Consider the following 19,227-nt stretch of genomic DNA (forward strand, 5'->3'; position numbering starts at 1 on the left):
TGTTTTGATCTTCTGGCTGGTGTGTGCTGTTCCTTTTGTGCAGACTACTGAATTTGTCATGGCACCTTATGGTGTAGGACTGTCCTCTATGTGTTAGCATCTGTTCCACCTTTTCCCATGAGAAGGCAGAGGAGACGTGCATATTCGCTGCTTTAGTAACAAAGTCAGACAAAGCAATGGCTGTTGTTTTCCACTGCACTTTCAAAATCAACAACTGGGTCAAACGGGAGTGTACAGACCTCTGGTTTCTAGCTCTAGTTCTTTTCCACCAGCTTAGAACGCTAGTTGTGGTCCTTTCTGAAGTGATAATTATGCTATTCTCCCTCCAAATCCTACACCTATTAATACTGGACAGATGATTAATGGAAAATGTGCCATTCCTATTTTTGGTGACAAAGGTTCTCTTTGAAACCTGCAAAGCAAAAGGTTTCAAAGAGTGTTGAACCCAAACGGGAAGCTCAGTTTGCACTACTGTATCAGTCCAAGGCTGTAAAATAAAGGGCTTTCATATTAGCATATTTCTCATTTTTTTACTTTTGAAATTTGACCAATGTTTGTAGTAGACATCCTCTGAATGTCCTCTTATTGTGCAAGAACACAACAGCACCCGGTTTACACAGTGCAACTAATGTATTTATGCACAAAATTGAATCGCATCAAGCATGGTTGAATTTGGCGAGTGGAGACCACAGGGTGGACATGCCACATTAGCTGTTAATGGCCAAAGCCGGTCTCCTGTTGGACTGTAATTGGAGACACTTGAACTTGAGCGGGAAATCCTAGGTGTTTCATACTGCCTTGAAACATCATCAAAACTCCAAGAGTCCACCATCATTATGAAACTATAAAGCAGCCAAGAGACTAAATACAATCAATGCCAAGGTGCAGTGAAACTGTTCTGGTGACTCATAATGGCCTGACACCTTCTGAATAATTTTAACTGTTCTATCTTCCCGCTATTTTTTGGCACAACTATTCCATTTCTCACTTTTTACACCAAAGGCAAATCAGTGAAAAAGTAAATTTAAAAAAAAAAAAAAAAAAAAAAACCTGTCCCTCCAAAAAGGTTTTTGAGTGAGATATGGGTGTGGTCATGGTCCAAAATTGCATCAGTTTACTGTTGGGAATGTTGCTGTTTTGTAGCCATTTTGTGCAAAGCATATTGGAGATATCCAGTGGGATCATGAAAGCCCACAATGCACTGCATTTGGTTTGCATTCAAATGATGTACCCTAAACTTTACAGAACGCCTACATTGCTGTTTGTATTGAATAAAGCACCATATTGAACTTTAACGAAAAATAGAACAGATGTTTTTTTAATGTACATTCATTCATTTATTCATCTTCAGTAACTGCTTTTATCCTGTTCACCCTGGATGGGGCAGCATGCACCTACAATTTCACACCTAGGGGCAGTTTATCTGCCTACCTGCATGTTGAGGTGGGAGAAAACCGGAGAAGCCTGAGGGAACCCACACAAACACGGGGAGAACATGCGAAACTCCACTCAGACAGTACCCCAAGCTCAGGAACCCGCTGTACCACCGGACTCACCATGGTTACATCCTCAGTACTCACCATTGAGAATATCTGTGTTATTTGTCCTTGTCCACTGCATCGTCTTTACTCTATTCTTCACACAACCTAGTCAAAGCGATTACAAAGAGAATGAGGAGGCTTAGAAGCTTCTAGAAAGTTTGGGCAATCGAACCGGGTCAATTTTGCTCTGGGACAAAAAGCTTGCATTGTCCTGGCTCCCAGAGGCAGTTTGAATAAGAAAACAGATCCATAGAAAGGTGTCAGAGTGCTTCCACTAATATAGACTGATTTTCAGGTCAAGGAACATTGATATCAGCTTACAATCAGGCTGCAATTATCCCAGGCCCAATCCAGTTAGCTCTTTCCATCCTGCTTTCTCTTTGTTTCTCCCACATGCTTCTCTCTTTCTCTGTCTCCGGATCGATCGCCACATTGATTTCCTGGGCCTGCTCTGACAAACACCCTGGGATCTAATATCGAGAGGCGGGTCAAATTAAAATCAAGACATTTGGCTCTTCTTGTGATGGCGCTATTGCAAGTTGCAATGCTTGCAAGGAGATAAATAGGACTTTTAATTAGGAAAGTGCAGTAGGTTCATGCATGTATGGGGAACTTTTGTGTCATTTTACAGAAATGCTCCACGAAGTGAAGTTGAATGAGAGTTCACCCAAGGACACAACTGATTGTCTGTGTGATCGAGCTTCGTGACATTCTATGTGGCAATGTGTCCATGCTCGACTATAGTGTCGACTTTTGTTGTCTCGCTGGCTATCTAAGGGCACGACATCCCAACTTCCCAATCGATGCTTTTGGTAATCAGTCCTGTCGGTCACTGTCTTGTGGACTCGTTCACATGCAGGAAGAACTGCTCTGTCAATTGGAGCACTTTCATTTTAAATCTGCTTTTTCTCACAAAGGAGGCCAAATCCGCTTGGCATTGACTGCAAAAGTTGGCAGCATTAGAAGGCCTCGTCATCAGACAGTCAGCAGTATATGACCGGTAAAGCTATTTAAGCTAATTAAGACAAATTAATCCACTGAATTAACAGATATATAGACCTCCCTTTACCTTGCCATGCAACATGGTGTACTAAGACACAAAAAACAATCAGAACTCCATCTGTTCTGGATGAGCGACTAAATATATGCATGTGTACTCGGCATCCCAAGTCCAATTTAAGTCAATAGTAAACGAAGACATCAGTCAATATTTGTACGAGGGGAGCTTGGGGGGGCGGCGGGGGTCTGTAAATGCACTATAAGCCTGCTAAAGTATGTTTATAGTCTATAGTCCAACTTAATTACCAATTTACCTTGTCACCACCTGGCACAGCAAATAATACTGTAGCCTCAGAAATCCAGGGTCCAGGATTCAATTCTCTAAGCTCTGATTACTGTCTGTGCTGAGTTTTGGATGTTCTCCATATGTCCTCCCACCTCCCAAAAGTGTGTGCGAGTCTGTGTGATGCTCTGTGATGGACTGTTGTTTTGTGCTGGGCGTATTCCTGCCTTGCACGCAGTTTTCCTGAAATAGGCTCTGGATTCATCATGATTCTGAACACTATAATGTGGTTACTAAAGTTAAATGAATGACTGTCTTGTCACTATATTAGTTAATGCCTGATACATGCTTCCATCAGTTGCAGTGTTATGCTAAGAGTGGTCTACTGGTGGTCCTTTTCTGTTGATAAATGGTATAGAGCAGAAGTCATCAACTGATGGATGGCAGTCTGGATGCGGACCCAGCAATGTATTTCCAAAGGACCAAACTGAGAACCGGAAAAATATTGTAGCAGAAAAACATTGACAGATTCCAGCTCTTCATGTGGGATCTCCAGATGATCCCAAGTTAAACTGTGAGATATAATCTCTCCAACAGGTCCAGGGTCTGCCCCAGGGTCTCCTTCTAGCGGGACGTTCCTGATACGGCTTTACCAGGAGATGACCAGGAGGCGTCTTTGCAAGGTTCCCTAAACTACTTCAACTGTTTCATCTCAATTCGGAGGAGCAATAGCTGTATGCCGAGTCTCTTGGATTGTTAAGATCCTCATCCTATCACAGAGAATAAGGCCTGCAACCCTGTGGACGACTCTCATTTCTGCTGCCCGTACTCATGACCTAATTCTTTTGGTCACTGCACACAGCTTGTTACCCTAGGTGAGGATTGGGAGGATAGAGCTTCATCCATGGTTAAGCATTAAGAGGCAACTGTTGTCCATTCAGGCATATTATTTGCTTATCCAAAGACTTGTAAGCAACTGGACCTTTACTAATTTTATTTGAATGCCTCTGGTACAGAGGGAAGCTGATTGAGAACAGTCAGTAATCGGGTACCTACATGATAGGTATACCTGATAAAGGTCAGCGAATGTAGCGACAAGATACGTGTACCTGGAAAACTGGTGATGCACTATAACTCAGATGGCTAAACTATTTACCCTTGGCTTATCAATCAGCATCTTTCCATCTGCTTGCAAATAATGTATTTGCCAAACCCTGTCCCAGTATTTTGATTGGTGACTCTACGGAATGAGCCCACAGTAAGGATTAACAGAGCCTGCAGGAGGCACATGGAGTTGTAATAAACCTTGAGATGAGAAGTGATGGAGAGAAGCATTGATGCTAGAGCCCTCCAGCACATTGACAGGACATAAAGGAGGGCCATTTGATCCTGATGAGCTTTCCAGGGTCCTGCCACTGGAGCTGAAATGAGTTTTTCTGTGGCGTCCCCCACCCCGAGAATTGCTTTCAGGTGACATTAATTGCTCCTTGGCCCAGCTAGGCATCATAAAGGAGAAATCGAGAGGAGACATTATTTCCCATCGGAGGAGGACGGCGGCAAGGGCACCATGAGACGTGATGAAGAGGTGAAAAGCAGATGGCTCAGCTTCAAAATATGCATATATTCAAATGAATGCGAAACTAAACCCCGGAGCAAATTCACAAGCGGCTAGTTGGGTTCACGCTCCTTTATTCGAATGATAGAAATCTATCTTGCTTCATAATTCATGCTTCATGAACAAGACTTTGGATGCACAGGAGCAAGTCCTGGTTTGGGAAAATATTTTGGCCGTCGGGGGAAATGCTCTTGATGAAAGGAAATCCTGAGCATTAAGCATAGCATGTCTTTGTATCATGAGGCAGTGCATGAATAAATCATATTAATCATCACTCCCCTGGCCCTTAAAGTACCCTCCAGATGAGAGCTTCTCTCCAAACTGCACTGAATTTGTACTTATCAGCACTTCTAACTCACACAACAGAGTACTGCTCAGCCATTTTATTATGTGTAATGGAAATGTGTAAAATGCACACCAGGTATGAAGAGGACAATAAGTGTTGCTTGTCCCTTGCTCAGATTTTTTGGAAATAGCTTGTTCTGAATAACACGCAGGCTGATAACGAAAGTCAGATGAAGGGACACAAATGTTCAGATGAGATAAACAGGTAAACATGGCTACATGTGAATGGAAGTATTCATTTTTGCCCTACTCGTTTTTTTTTTCCTCCCCGCCTGCAGCATTGTATTTGCCATCGCGCTCAGATCTGTCGGCGATGCAAATCGCGATGAGTCGCATCATTGCATGTTTAGCAGGTAAAATAATATGCGGACAGCTGGGAATAAGATTTGATGTGTGAGTGTGCTCTTCCCATTGCGATTGTCAAACACACAATTACTATATGAAGACAACGCCAGGCCGCTATTTCCTGGGAGACCAGCTACACTATTGCCATGGTTACGATGATTTCCTGTTGTATATCCTTAGAATATGTGGTCTTATTATAATGACGATGGCTCTACTCAGTTGTGTGTGTCTGATGGTTCATGGACACCATAAAAACCTTGTGGAAATTGTATTAAAAAATAAATAAATAAAAAAAATGTTTAAAAAAAGCTGAATTACTTTAAACTCTATTGCTCTCTTATTGGAAAAATTGGATAAAACTAGAGAAGTACAGCTTTGCTAAGATACTCCTATGTTTGTATCATCTTAAGATCTTTATTGTTAAAGTATAAAATTTAGTGACCGAGTTCAACAACTACCCATAAGCCAAGCAGACCCCCTTAGCCTAAAGCATTTTTTCTTTAACCTGCTTTAGTCATCGCTGCTCAATTTTCAGATGTAGTTTGATGTACGGTGATAAAAGATAACCCGTAAAATCTGCTTGTTCCAGGGCTATTGATTTATCCACCCGGGTCACAAACCCTAACCAATTGCTGTACCTAGCTAACAATTGTCCGACAACCTGACTGAAAATTTGGGTTTGAGCTGAGGCAACAACATCCATGCTTGTGTCATATCACTTCATTCTAAGAAGGAGGAGCGGGAAAAACCTTGACAGGAGAAAACCATTCCTCCATATATACTGGCAAACACTACGTAGTCACTCAGACAGATTCAGCAAGGCTGGAGGGAAAAAAGTTTTTCCAAAGTCTTCTGTAGGTGTTACTTTTTGTGTACACTGTGAGGACATACTGTATGTTGTAGCATGACAATCAGAATGTACACTATAAGCAGAATGGGTTTCAAAAGTGCTGTGGAGTTGTCATCAAATAATTTTTCGAAAATCGGTACAGCGTCTGCCTGGCCTTCTGCCAGATTTTCATTATAAGCTGGTTTGGAGTAAACAGGTTTTCTGGTCTTTTCTTAGTACAGGGAAATTCATGTACCCAGTAAATCAGCCATACGCTGCAGATGTCGTAGGTAAAGGTTAAGAATAAAAATGCTGGCGTATTTACTTCAAAGGTTTGTTTATTCTTAAGCATCTGGCAAATGGAGCCCATGTTGGCCTTTATTTCACTAGTGAATGTTCTTTGAAAAACAAGCGAATCCATGATTGAGGGCCATTTGTGTCCCAGTGATATTCCATTTACAAATATTCATGCAGGTAAAGTGTCCTTCATTGCAATTTATGTGCAATTTAATATTAAACAAAACAAACAATGTAGACCTTAGAATCATAAACATGATTTAAGAACACAAAGTAAGGAACATACAGGCTATAGGCAATAATAGCTACGCATGACAACAAGAGACAAATGCTAGACAGAGAAACAGAGAAAAAAAACGGAATTTGAATAATATTACTAATTTGATGAAATGGGACACAGGTGAGTTCTCAGTGGGGTCAGGTGATGTGCAGGGACTGATGGGTAATGTATGACATAAAGCACTTAGAAAACAGCATGTTGCATGTCCTAGTCCACTATAACTACAATTTACATTGAAATATAATCATTAAAATACTTTGGAAATATTGTTTTCTGCATTAATGTGTGAATCCATTTAACATCTCATGCTTGAAACATCTTTTCCATTGATTCAGCCATGATATGTTCTGGAAAATGTAGATCTACATCTAGATCTCCCTGTTAGCTGAACAAGTTACATGTTCACCAGGAATTATACATCATCCAAATTTCCTGAAGATCACAGGAAGAAGAAAATCAAGTCCTCTAATTATTTCTACTTCACTTTCAATGATATTGTGATATTGACTAATGTGGGCACTTTGTCAGTCACAAATTATAGCCTGTCTGAAGAAACCTTGTGAAATATGAGAGATTTTTACCTGAGATGGGTTGACACATTTTTGTTGAATGGTTGAATGCATATTTTCTTAGATTCTTTGTTAAAATGGTTGACTTTTTAAGAGTTAAGGGATCAATGGCACCTTAGTCAACCATTAAGTGTCGAATGAGCAGATCCTTGTCTTTCTCCAAACACGTTTGCAAGATTGCTTAACAAGCTGACCAGTCTGCGATGACCAGCAAGGCACGTTAAAGCATTTCACATTCTCTAAAACTCAGACTGGTGGAACAGCAGACAGATAGCCAGTCTCTGCCCCGAGGTGAAGGAGCACGCACACACTTGACTGGGTCCACGGGAACGTAGCAGTCTGTATCTGTGTGCCACGATAAGACTTGGGCTTCACCCCTACACACTATACTGAGCCACTGAGACACACACTGCTCTAGTCATTATCCGCATATCACTGACAGGAGGAAAGTCCCAGTGTAAGGCCCGACGTTTCTCAATATAGATCACACACCAATGTACACACTGTGTGTCATGCTACACAAATATACACACAATCCAAGGTGTAGCTGTACTTTTTTTCCCCCCCTTTTACCTCACTGCTATCCTGCTGCTTTTTAAATTCTCAACCTGGCCCAAAGTCAGTGGTGTCGAGTGTTCATTAAAATCCTTTCACTTGTTGAGACAATGCCTGAAGGACAAGTGTGATGTCCCATACAGACATATTCCTGCTCTCTACTGGCAGCTGTGGACGGATTCTAATTGAATTCCTTTTCGGGAATATATTTTTGGTGTCTCAATCTCATCATTCATCTCTTTTTCCCCTCACCGTGAATCTCTCTCACATGTCACTGTCCTCCTCGCGACACCTGAAAAGCATCCAAGCATATTTCCACTCCCACTCATTCCCCATACACAGTCATCTTTGTCTTTAATTATCACATTGCTACCAAATGCTAAACAGCACATGGCTGTGTCGTAAAGGTTATTCCCTAATCATTCAAAACGCCTTTTCCCTTGGTTGTCAGAGTTGAAATGTCTCGTTAACACGAGAAGTTCTACCATATGCTATAATTCAAATCGCAGGTTTATATTTAATGCACTCGTTCTAAGGTGTTATCACTTCTATAGTAACAACTTGCACAGGGAATTGTATGGCGGACGCTTCACATAAATTCTGTAAGGAGTTTTTTTTTTTTTTTTTTTTTTAACATTTTATTTAACATTTATGGAAGGAGTCTCCAGTGTCAGCGCTTTGTAACAGTCAAAGGTAAAGCTGTAGCAGCCGTAGGCTTTGGAGTTTCTTGGTAACATGACAGAATGGTAACGATTTGGTCTTACTAACTTTAAGAAAGTGAAAAGAGAGGCTGGTGAGGGAAAGACTGTTTGTAGCAGTCATAATGTAAGTAATAACTAACTTGTTTTGCGGATGTTTTACAACATTAAAAGGTAGCTATAAAATGATAGACATAGTAATTTTTCTTTTACAATATCAATACAGAAGCATTGAGTATCAGCCGACACCGATCCCCATCCGATATTGTTTTCTTTAAAAGTTATATTGTAAATATAATGAATAAATATAATAAAATCAATTCTAACAAAAGAAAACAAGTCGCTTTACATGTAAACATTTCCAGTTCCAAAAATAAATTTCTCAAAATCAAAATGGTACAGGGTATCGGATCAGTGCTGTCTCTAATAAAAACTATTATGTTTCATTCATTAATTAAATAATTTTAAAAAAATAATAATTTTTTTTACATGAATATTTGATTAATACTGCGAAACCATGCTGAATTCATATTGTGAATAATTCAAACCATAACCAGTCAAGTAGCAGATCGGTAGCTGTGCTCGATGAAGGATGTAGGGACTAGTAACAACTAAATAGGGTGCAAGTAAGTTTTTACTTTGGAAATTTCACTATGCAGCTTGGAGCAAGTCCTCCTACACCGATCTAATCCTGGACAATAGCTCCTGTCCCTCCGTAGCCTTTAGCACAGATAGGACAGGATTTTCTTCTGTGGTCTCATTAAAGACCAACATCTATTAGTTTGGTCCGTATCCTGATCTGTGGATAATGGCTGTGTTTGTGCTTGACGCTCTGCAGGTGGTCCCCTCGGTGTTCTGGCTGACATTCATCAACAGGAGCAATGCTCATTCGGGCTAGCACGGTTATGATTCTTAATCACTGAAAAGCGGACAGCTGTCCCGGGCTTGCACTGACAGGCTGCGGAGTTTGTGACAGATGACAGGCCTGTGGGGACTCGTGCTGTCCTTCAGTGCATATGTCAGGGCTATGTGTCTTAGACACTGACGCAGTGGGATGTTCAATAACGACTTATCTTATTTACAGGGAGGCAAATACAGCAGACAAGGACAGCAGAAGGCTTCTTGTATTTGTCTCCTGATACGCATTATTCTTTTTCTGTCTGTCTATTTTAAACAGTGACTTATGCAACTATGTGCCATTGTGATCATACCGCTAACATTTCTATATAGGCCACATGTTTAAGATTCATCTCACACCACTACTGTATTACACACAGCTCCCGATGTCACAGAATTGCCCCCAGGGAGCAGCATCTAAAGCCTATAACCCTTCCGTAATTGAATGTGGACACCCAGGCAAAAATAACAGTGGCCTCTGCACTGCTCCCTCAGCACTTTCCCAGCACTCCCCGTTACACGGCACCAGAGCCGTGCGGAGAGAGGCAGATTTCAGTTGAGCTTCTCATCACACCCAGGTGACGAACGGTCCTTTGGCTAAGTCGCGTTCCCTGGAGGCAGAGAGCCATCTGAGGCCCTCCGCAAAATTATGTTCTCTCTCCTGGATATCCTTCTTTTTTTGACTTTTGGGACATGTTTGCACACATGTTCTGCACTTTTCTGTTACGTTGATTATTATAAAAGGAGAGCAACAAGATGGTGTAATCAATAGACAGCCAAACACAAGCTTGAAAATACGAAAGAAAATGACTAATTCGTTATTTTGACTTAATACACAAATAGACTTAATGAGTATAAATAATGACATCGCAATTGAGAAAAAAAAAAGTCACACTCCGCAGTTCAGGGTTTCGTTAGGTTTCTATATCAAACGTTAAATTAAAACTATTGTAAAATTGGAACATCAACATTTTTAGCACTTGCAAACTACTCCAGACATTCTGCAAGTAAACAAAATTTCACACTGGCTTTAGATCAGTGCTCCAAAGTTCTTTGTACAGGAAGGGTAGTATTTTTCCTGTGAAACCAGAGATATTTGGGTAAACAGCAAGCACGAGGTTGCCATTGTGGACTGTACCAAGGGGTGTGGCTTAGTGTTGGCCTGCTTCATGAGGCAGGGGTTTAAAGATAAACTAGAAAGTTAAAGGCTGAGGTTGCACACCTGAACCTGGCTTCACTGCATTTATTTTATGTCTCTCTCTCTCTCTCTCTGCCTGGCAGTAAGATGTGTGTGTGTGTGTGTGTGTGTGTGAGAAATTCCTGTTGCTACTTTAGAGAGTGTCGAGCTGCTAAAGCATAGAGCGAGCTGTTAGATTCAGGGTCTTGCTCCTGTGATGTGCCAAAGGGGTGTGAAAGAAAATAAAAAGTTCAAACTTACCCTAGGTCTATCATGTGTTTTCCCAGTGGGGAGCTCTCAAACTTGTTACATGGACCATTTCCTTTAATCATTAAAGTGTAGAAACAGCAGATAGTTTGTCATGTTGCCTGGTGCATTGCATAGATCTGTCCGATTCAGATATCATTTTAAACCATTTAGCTACAGAGTACCGATGTAACCGAATACAAATACATTGTCCTATATGAGTACAAGCACAGATGTGAATAATAGATAGACTATTCATATTTTTGTTTTTCGTTTTAAAGAAACCTTGCCAGAAAGCTTCAGACTAGGTGTACATGTCAAAATGGGACTCTGCAGGACAAAACAAAAAAACAACAACAAAAAAAACCTATGCGAACATGAGGTTTTTACTTTAATGCTTGAAAGGACAGCTCTTGGAAACTTGTGGGAAGGGTTGCCAGGTTCTACCCTAACTACAACTCAAAAACCACACAAAATGATTTGAAACTAGGAAAAGTTAGCTTGTCTTGGCAAGAAGTTAACAGTGGTGCACGCACATTTCTGATCTGCACTATCTGCAATATGCGGATGTTACACATGAAACATGGCAACCCTGCTTGTGGGACTGAGACCAGGTTCATTAAAATAATACAAATTGCGCAGTGGTCTGCTCCAGTAGCAGGAAATATACACTGCTTTTACTGTGCTCCAAGATAAAACCACACTTCTACTAGACCTCGGTACAAACAAAAGAAATATGGTTTCATTTCCTGAGCTGTGACTCCATTTTCTTAAATTATCGTTCACCATTGTTATTGAAGGAAAGCGTCCTCTGCAGCTCACAGCAGCACTGCGTCCAAGGTTCGTAGGAGACAGCATGTCCGACAAACTTTTCTGATCGTTCCAGAATGCAACAAACTCAAAAACTGAAGTAAATTTCATAAAATATTATTAGAAGGCTTTTATTGTGACCTATGAACAGCAATTTCTTGAATTAGGAAAGACAAAGATATTATCGCTTTCAAACATAGTTAGCTTGCGTACTCAATCATTAGACACAAGATAGAATGCTTTCCAAAAAGCGTGTGTGTGTGTGTGTGTGTGTGTGTGTGTGTGTGTGTGTGTGTGTGTGTGTGTGTGTGTTCCAGTGTGTCCAAGGCACAATGATAGGGTTCACATAAACAAAAAAACTATGAAAGCCCAGTTCCAGTTTAAATACAAATACAAAAATAGCTACAAATTTTTAAAATCTCTTTGCTACAGCTACAAATAATGGCACTACGTTACACTGTTTTAATCTGAAGTGTCTCTCTGCTTTGGACATCACACGGAATTGAGGTGTCTTCTGACTGACAGGAGAAATTTAGTCCATATGGTTCTTACACAGGCCCTAATGTAGGTCAGAGAGGGTTACATTCACACTTCGGGACCACAGCAGATGGACCTGGAGAAGCTTTTGGAGCACTAATCTATTTTTAGAGCACCAGTCCTGAACCCTACCTCTCTATTAAAGTAATCTTCAGAACACAGGCTGTTGAGTATCAACCAGCGTCTGGCATCCTTCACACGCATGCAAGAAGCTGAAATACGAACGTGTGCGTGATCGAAACAGCCAAATAACACCACTGAAGGATGGAGTGAGAAAGAGAAAGCAGGACGAGACTAAAGTGCACTTGTTTTGCATTCAGCCGTGGCCTGTGAGATAATCAGCAAATGGTTTTCCTCACAATGACAAAGCTAAACATAAAGCGCTGCTGTGTTTTTATCTCACTCACTTACTCACTAGCTCTCTCATATTGTCTCCATCCTGCTTTTATTCGTAGTGAAAATACATGTTTTTAGCAGGCAGCTCGTGTTTAAGAAAATGCAAAGCCACATTTGTTTGTTCTGAAAGAAACAGTATTGAGCTCCAATCGTAAGCAAGCAGCTGTTTAATCTTTTGGCTAGTTTTGCATAAGCAAACCACGAACATAGTAATGGCTGATGTCTTACACCTGAACCTTGCTTCTCTGCATGTATTTATGCTTCTTCTGACTGGTAGAGAGCGGTGTCATCCGGGCTAAAGTCCAAAATTTCGTAAATCACCATCACTATGAGACCTTCCTGCCCCAGTGACTTCAAATATAAAAAGTGGCAGTCCAGTTTTGTTAAACTCTACCTTTATCATACCCTCCCAGATTGGAGGCTAGTGTAACACTTGCTAGAAAACCTGGCCACTGGTTTTACGTACACAATATTACAGTTAACTAATGTTAGCTACATCACTAGTACTCGATTTCAGATACAAACTATAACATCCAGGTACATTTAGCTTTTACATTTAGAAATAAACTGGAAGAACTGGAGGAAACAAGGCAACTTGTGAACTTGAGACACTGAAACCCAAAAAAAAACTGTACTTTAGAATTAAATCACTTTCATATAATGACTTTACAAAAGCACAGACTAACAAATGGAATTAATAGAGAGGAACTGCTGATCAGTGGGTGTGGTCAGGGTGGAGCTAGAGCAAGAATAAGGACTTTATATACATAAATTCACAATAGTATTTTTTATAACTTTCACTAAAAATGCTTTCGATAATGTAAATAAGAAAAACTCTAGATTATATATAATGCATAGTGTCTCTCCTTGTTATTTTTATAGGCAAGATCTTACAAGACACTTCCAATATAGCACTGTGGTTTCATCCAAGTCATCATGAATTACATATTCAGAATGTAAAAGGTATTGCATTCGGGCCCGCAATTGTCGTTCTAAATGAGATGAAATTTGAAGGCATTTGTTATCGGCATCGGGTTTTTTAAAATTTATTTTTAATGCTTGCTATGCTGCTGGTAAAGAAGCAGATAAATTGCAGATGCTTATTATTAAGTGTTAGGAGATGAGAGGTCCCTTGGCACTGTCTCTTCTCTGCTTCTCGGATGACGAGGGCCGGCTGGTTCCTCCAGCGTAGCCAAATTAATTTTGGCACTGCGGTGCGGCTGAGAGTGTTCTCTCGCTCTGACACTTTCATTACCTGAGAGAGGCAGTCAGAGGAGGGTCCTGCCCTCACCAAGGCCTCCAGATCCGACTCAGTAATGGAACTCCTTCGGTACAAATCTCCTCTCTCAGAGCTCTGAATGCTGCAATAATTATAGCGCTGACCTTTTTTGCAGTGCAAGGGTGGTTTTTTTCCTGATGTGCTCTCATTAAACCATGGTCATCACTGAACTTTCAGTCATGATGCAGTTTAAATATGAATGGACTTTTGGTATACACATGATCTAAGCTTAAAAATTACAAATCCAAAAATGATTTGAACTTAGATGTGTGCTTGTTCTTATAAAAGTTCCAGACGTCGTTCAAGTTACATTATAGTTACATGACTTCATTTAAAAGAAATCATTTGAAATCCAACCATCACTCTTTCACCTAACGTATTTATTTATTTATTTATTTATTTATTTATTTAGTATGGAGAACAAACGAGACGAATAGAAGTTCCTTGTGCAAAAAAAGAAGCATGATTTCATTGTTCTGTACAAATAGGATTTTTGGATGTTTTAAATATAATTAGTAATTAAATGCACAGAGAGATACATTTTTGAATTTGTAGCCAGGCAAATAAATGTATTTTTGAGCGTTAGCCTTTGATATATGTAATGGGTACTTACATCGAAGTTTTAAATGACAATAATAAGATTTTTTTTCCTCAATGAACCAGAATTGAGCAAGAGTATTTAGGAAGGAATTAAGTATTATTATTATTATTTTTATTCACACTCCGAGTACAAATCCCCTAAAATAATACACTAATAAGAAATATTTTAATTTAAAATACTTTATAAAAAAAAAATAATAATAATTTTGCACTACTAAATCCTTTAGCTTCCATAAATTAAAGCTGTAAAGACTGACCACTTCCATAAATTAAAGCTGTAAAGACTGACCACTTTTTAGAGCTCTCCTAATTACATACTTTACTAACTACCCTTTAAACCAAACTATGGATTAAAACCCAGATGTGACTTAGAGCTCAATAAAAACTTCAGGGTTGTCCAGGAGAAAGAATATTAAACAGAGAAAAAAAAAAGTGTATGACCAAAGTGCTAATGTGCCTCCTAGAGGGTGAAGCTTTAATGGATTTGGATGATGAATGATGTCAAATCCATCACATTTTAATACACATGAGACTAGACGAGCTGAAATTTGAATCATGGCTTATAACTCTCAAACTATACAGAAGTACAACTCTCCAGAAGAAAGAGTACATATTCCATTCTGCCTACACTCATGTTCTAATCCTACAAGCTGTCTTTCAATAAATACTTATGATATTACCATAATAGACAATATTAACTGCTTTGCGACCATGGAGCTCTCAGTAGAAGTCATGCTTTGTCTCCATGATTGCGCAAATCTCTCTCTGTATGTCGTTCTCCATCTGCAGGTGCTGAACGTGACGCTGGTGGAAGGCGAGAACGTGGTGCTGGAAGACCTAGGTGGCCTTGAGCCCTCCATCCTGGCCAACAAGTCAGGGCTGACAAAAGGGCTAGTGGTGAAAAGCTCCAGTAATCAGATCTCCATCCATTTTACCAGTGAGAAGCAGCCGAGGCCAGGTTCCCTGCTGCTGCGCTATAGAGGTAAGACTTCCTCAAGGACGCTCTGATGTGCTGTATCTGGTACTGACAGTGACATCACGCCAGTGCAACAGAGATCTCTCTCTGGTCAGAACTCACAAGGGCGAGGAGTTTATACTAATTTCCGCCTAATCCTAATTGTAGTTGATTAGCCATGCTGTCAGAAGCTAGCAAAAACCAATACAGTGTTGCTAATACTAAAACTAGCAAGTGAAAAATCCAAACAATTTGCTCACATCATTCCTCGGACCAATCCTACGATATGTCAGGTCCGAAGTTTCTTCAGTTCCCCACTCACAACATTAGGCCCTGCCTGAAATGTACACAAAAATGGATGAAAACACAACTTATAACCATAGTTTCATCTTATCCCGTCACATACAACCTTTCATTAAATGTGTATGGAGACATTACGAAGAAAAAGAAAGGTCGTACGGAGGTAGTATCGATCATCTTAATCGAACAACCAATTTTCACACCTATTTGTGTGATATCATTTGTTTTTAATTAGTTAGCTTTAGAAGCATTTAATTTGGGCTAATGTTTCAAGTTAAAATAAATTTAAAAAAAAAATGCTTGACAGTGCAAGTCCAAAACAACAACTGCGGTCGCTACACGCCCACTACAACCGACATGAACAACTTGTCACGTGCTGTTTGTAAATGCTGAGTTATATCATTATATCATTCACACTCACCTCAAACAACACTTGTGGTTTCTGACAAACTGCTGTGTATAAAAAAGGCATTGCAGCCATTCTGAATCTGGAACTACTCTCTCTTTTCTCCATCATGTCTTAACTGATCAACAGAATTTGGTAAAATTGCATATGTTAGGCAACCGCTTTCTTTAAAGCAGACAGTGAGGCTACAAATGAGAGAGTTCTGAGAAAATACCCTTGACCATGGAGTGCGCTGTAACAATTAAGAGCCAGAGGCAGAGTCTCTTTATGTAGGCTAATCCAATCATCACGGTCAGTTTCATCCACAGTGGGACCGGATGAGTAGCATACAGGGACATGAGGAATATTCGTGTTCAAGGTCAGAAGCACAGACGAGAGGCAAAAACCAGAAAATGGTAAATATGCCAATGCCGAGCAAAATCGGAGTAAAATCAGGGGTATTTAAAATCCTAAATTAAAAAATGTGTACTTTAATTAAAAAGTGTCCACTTTCAAATGTACTCAAGTAATTCAAAGTAATAAGTCAATTATTTTAGCTGAAATTAGAAGTAACTATTCGTAACTATTCGCACAACTCAAGTTGGGGTTGGGGAGGGGTTAGCATTCAGACTCATTTTATGACTAAATTTGTATGAAATTGAATGAACCTAACCACATCAGCCCAGCTGTTTTATACATAGCCTACAGGTTATTTTTTCTCATTAAAGTAACTTTTATGTATGAACAAACATTCCTTACACGAAAAAACATGACTGGTTGTAATATCCATATAAATTGGTATGAGAAGGAAAACTCCATCCTGAAATACACTAAATATGTTTATACTGAAATGTGCGTGATGTGTTTAGCGAATCTGGCACGGATTTGTTGGTTGGTGATGTATTTTCATTATTCCTGTGAGAAGATATTGGCTGTGTGCAGCGCTGAGGGCAACCAGTCACCCACAGGACGGCATTGTTACAGCTGCAAAAGAGCTTATATGAGAAAACATTTAACTCAAAAATAAGGAATAATAGTTAGCTTTGACTATTAGCTCCTTTAAAAAAGAAAAAAAATGAGCAAGAGCTTCTTTTTGCACTTATAATTTTGCAGCAATTTTCAAAGTCATATTAACGAGAAAGCCAACATAGAAGTAATGAAGACGTTGCTGTAAATGCTGGACTCAAATTTCCAAAATGCAACGCAGTGTTGCACCGAGTCACACCTCGGATCGTTAACGATCTACGAGATGATTAGCGTAATGGCACTGATGGAGATATCAGCATGAAAGTTGAAGCCTTGGAAGCTGATCTGTTTGAGCAGAGTATACAGATGAGGATGTGACAGAGCTGGACAGACTAAAGCACTAAAGCGCCGCTGCATCTCTGCTCTCTTTAGCCAGATATGAAGCGAGAGCTAAATCCCACTGCACCGCTGTCAGCAGGTCATCGGAGGGCATTGTGGGTAATGTAGCTATTAACCAAAGTAAAAACAGAAAAAACTCAGAATTTCATTACAAATTAAATCTTGGACATAGTTGGAGATCATGTGTTAAGTATAAAGAGTAATATGCAAGATGCTCGGGGTGGATTTTTTCCTTGAATAAAGTTCACCAGGCAAAAGAAGGTTTGAGATCTGTAACGAGTACATGGAAGGTCTGAATGCAAATGTATGGAGTAAAAGGTCTCGCTTTAATTAAAAGTACATGACAGGACATGACTGTCTGTGGCCCGCTGGCGTTCGAGAAAGGACAAAGTGCTTCTCGTGTTCGATTCATTTTACCGCTTCAACACTGATGGCTCTCAACACGTGTAAACATGCACGGCTCATGTTAGCGAGAAGCGCCTGTCATTTCGGAGGCGTAATTACATGGGAGAAGAATCGTGCTAATAGACATTTCCAGAGCAGTCAGATCTGCGCTGGCATTCCTCATAACACCAGAGAGAGAGAGAGAGAGAGAGAGAGAGAGAGAGAGAGGAACAAAGCGAGGAAAAGTAATAACCCAGCACATGACTAAATTCTATTGTTTCCAGAAACTAATGAAGTATGACAGGCTCACGTTCTTACACGCCTCTAATGTGCCTGTTGAATAAGATGCCGCACTCTCTCTCTCTCTCTCTCTCTCTTTCTTTCCTGCTCTTTCCCTCTGTCTCGTGTGCTCGCCTTGTTGTTCTCTCTTCCTTTTTTAGTGTCTTTAGTTTCTGATAAAAGTGTGCAGTCATTAGACACACACACACACACACACACACACACACACACAAAACCCTCTCATGCAATTCATTACTTCTTCAATTATACTGTCCTTAAAAAAAATTCTGGATACTGAAATCCACTGATTACTATTATGTAGAGTTCATTATGTCTTCCACTTCATTTTACGCTTTTTCTTTTTTTAGTTAATCTTTTTATGATCAGAGAAGAAGCTCCTTAAAAACTAAAGACCCCTTTATAACCGAGTCTTGCACAGAGTGCATAAAAACAGATGTTAAAAATGAACAGTGCAAAGTTAAGCGCTTCAGATTTCTTTTTACTTCAGTAAGTGGTGGTCAGCTAGGGTGAAGTATTTCGAAACAGAGGAACAATGATTCATTTGTTGATTCATTTCCTATAACAGCACACCATGAGTGTTTTATTCCTTACTTAACAGCCAGAACAGTACTATCAGAAGTTAAGTATGTTTGTTTATACATGATACATTGTCCAGATTGATTGACAGTCAAAGTATTCCCTTTTCCGACGTTCCCTTTCATTCCAGGATCGTAAATCATACACGGAACTTACACACAGCACATGGTCAGTGTTCTGGTATAAATCTCCTCCACACTAAAGCATTACCACTGCTTCTGACCTTCTCCTTTCTCCCTGATTGATATTAAACATTACTGCCGAGTAAAACGTTTTTACAGCCACACCGTGTCCATGTGAAAGCGAGTGACATTATCACCAAGGAGACCACATTTAGCACGTTAAAGCGGGCCTGCGTTACGCTGCACGCTGACCGAATAACGGTTCTTTGTAAGAACGTGGCTCAGGTTTGCTGTGCAGAATTACCACCCCACTGTCGTGTCCTACTAAAGCCATTAAAAGGAGTGAATCCGTGAGTTTGCATTAGTGAGATGCATTATGGGTTGTGTGTGCTTCTCAGGAGAGCACTGCGGGAGGTGATGAGGTTCCTCATTTGCTTTAAAGAGTTCATTTATTGGTTATTATGGAGAATGAAGGTTGAGATTTAATTCAGATACAGTACTCTGAAGCACTTAATTTTCAGAGGATTCTGCCAGAATGTGCC

The 19,227-nt window shown here is 40.0% G+C and overlaps 1 protein-coding gene across 1 annotated transcript in view; it reads left to right on the forward strand.

Moving 5' to 3' along the window:
• The window catches only part of sez6a (seizure related 6 homolog a), a 122,575-nt gene that overhangs the window by 64,399 nt on the left and 38,949 nt on the right, over positions 1–19,227 (forward strand). The window contains exon 6 of the mRNA XM_034312480.2: positions 15,088–15,280. Coding sequence (XP_034168371.2) covers positions 15,088–15,280 — 193 coding nt within the window. The remainder of the gene's footprint in view (positions 1–15,087; positions 15,281–19,227) is intronic.

Source organism: Pangasianodon hypophthalmus, chromosome 17 (assembly GCF_027358585.1).
Source record: "Pangasianodon hypophthalmus isolate fPanHyp1 chromosome 17, fPanHyp1.pri, whole genome shotgun sequence".
In the NCBI taxonomy this organism is placed as follows: domain Eukaryota; kingdom Metazoa; phylum Chordata; class Actinopteri; order Siluriformes; family Pangasiidae; genus Pangasianodon; species Pangasianodon hypophthalmus.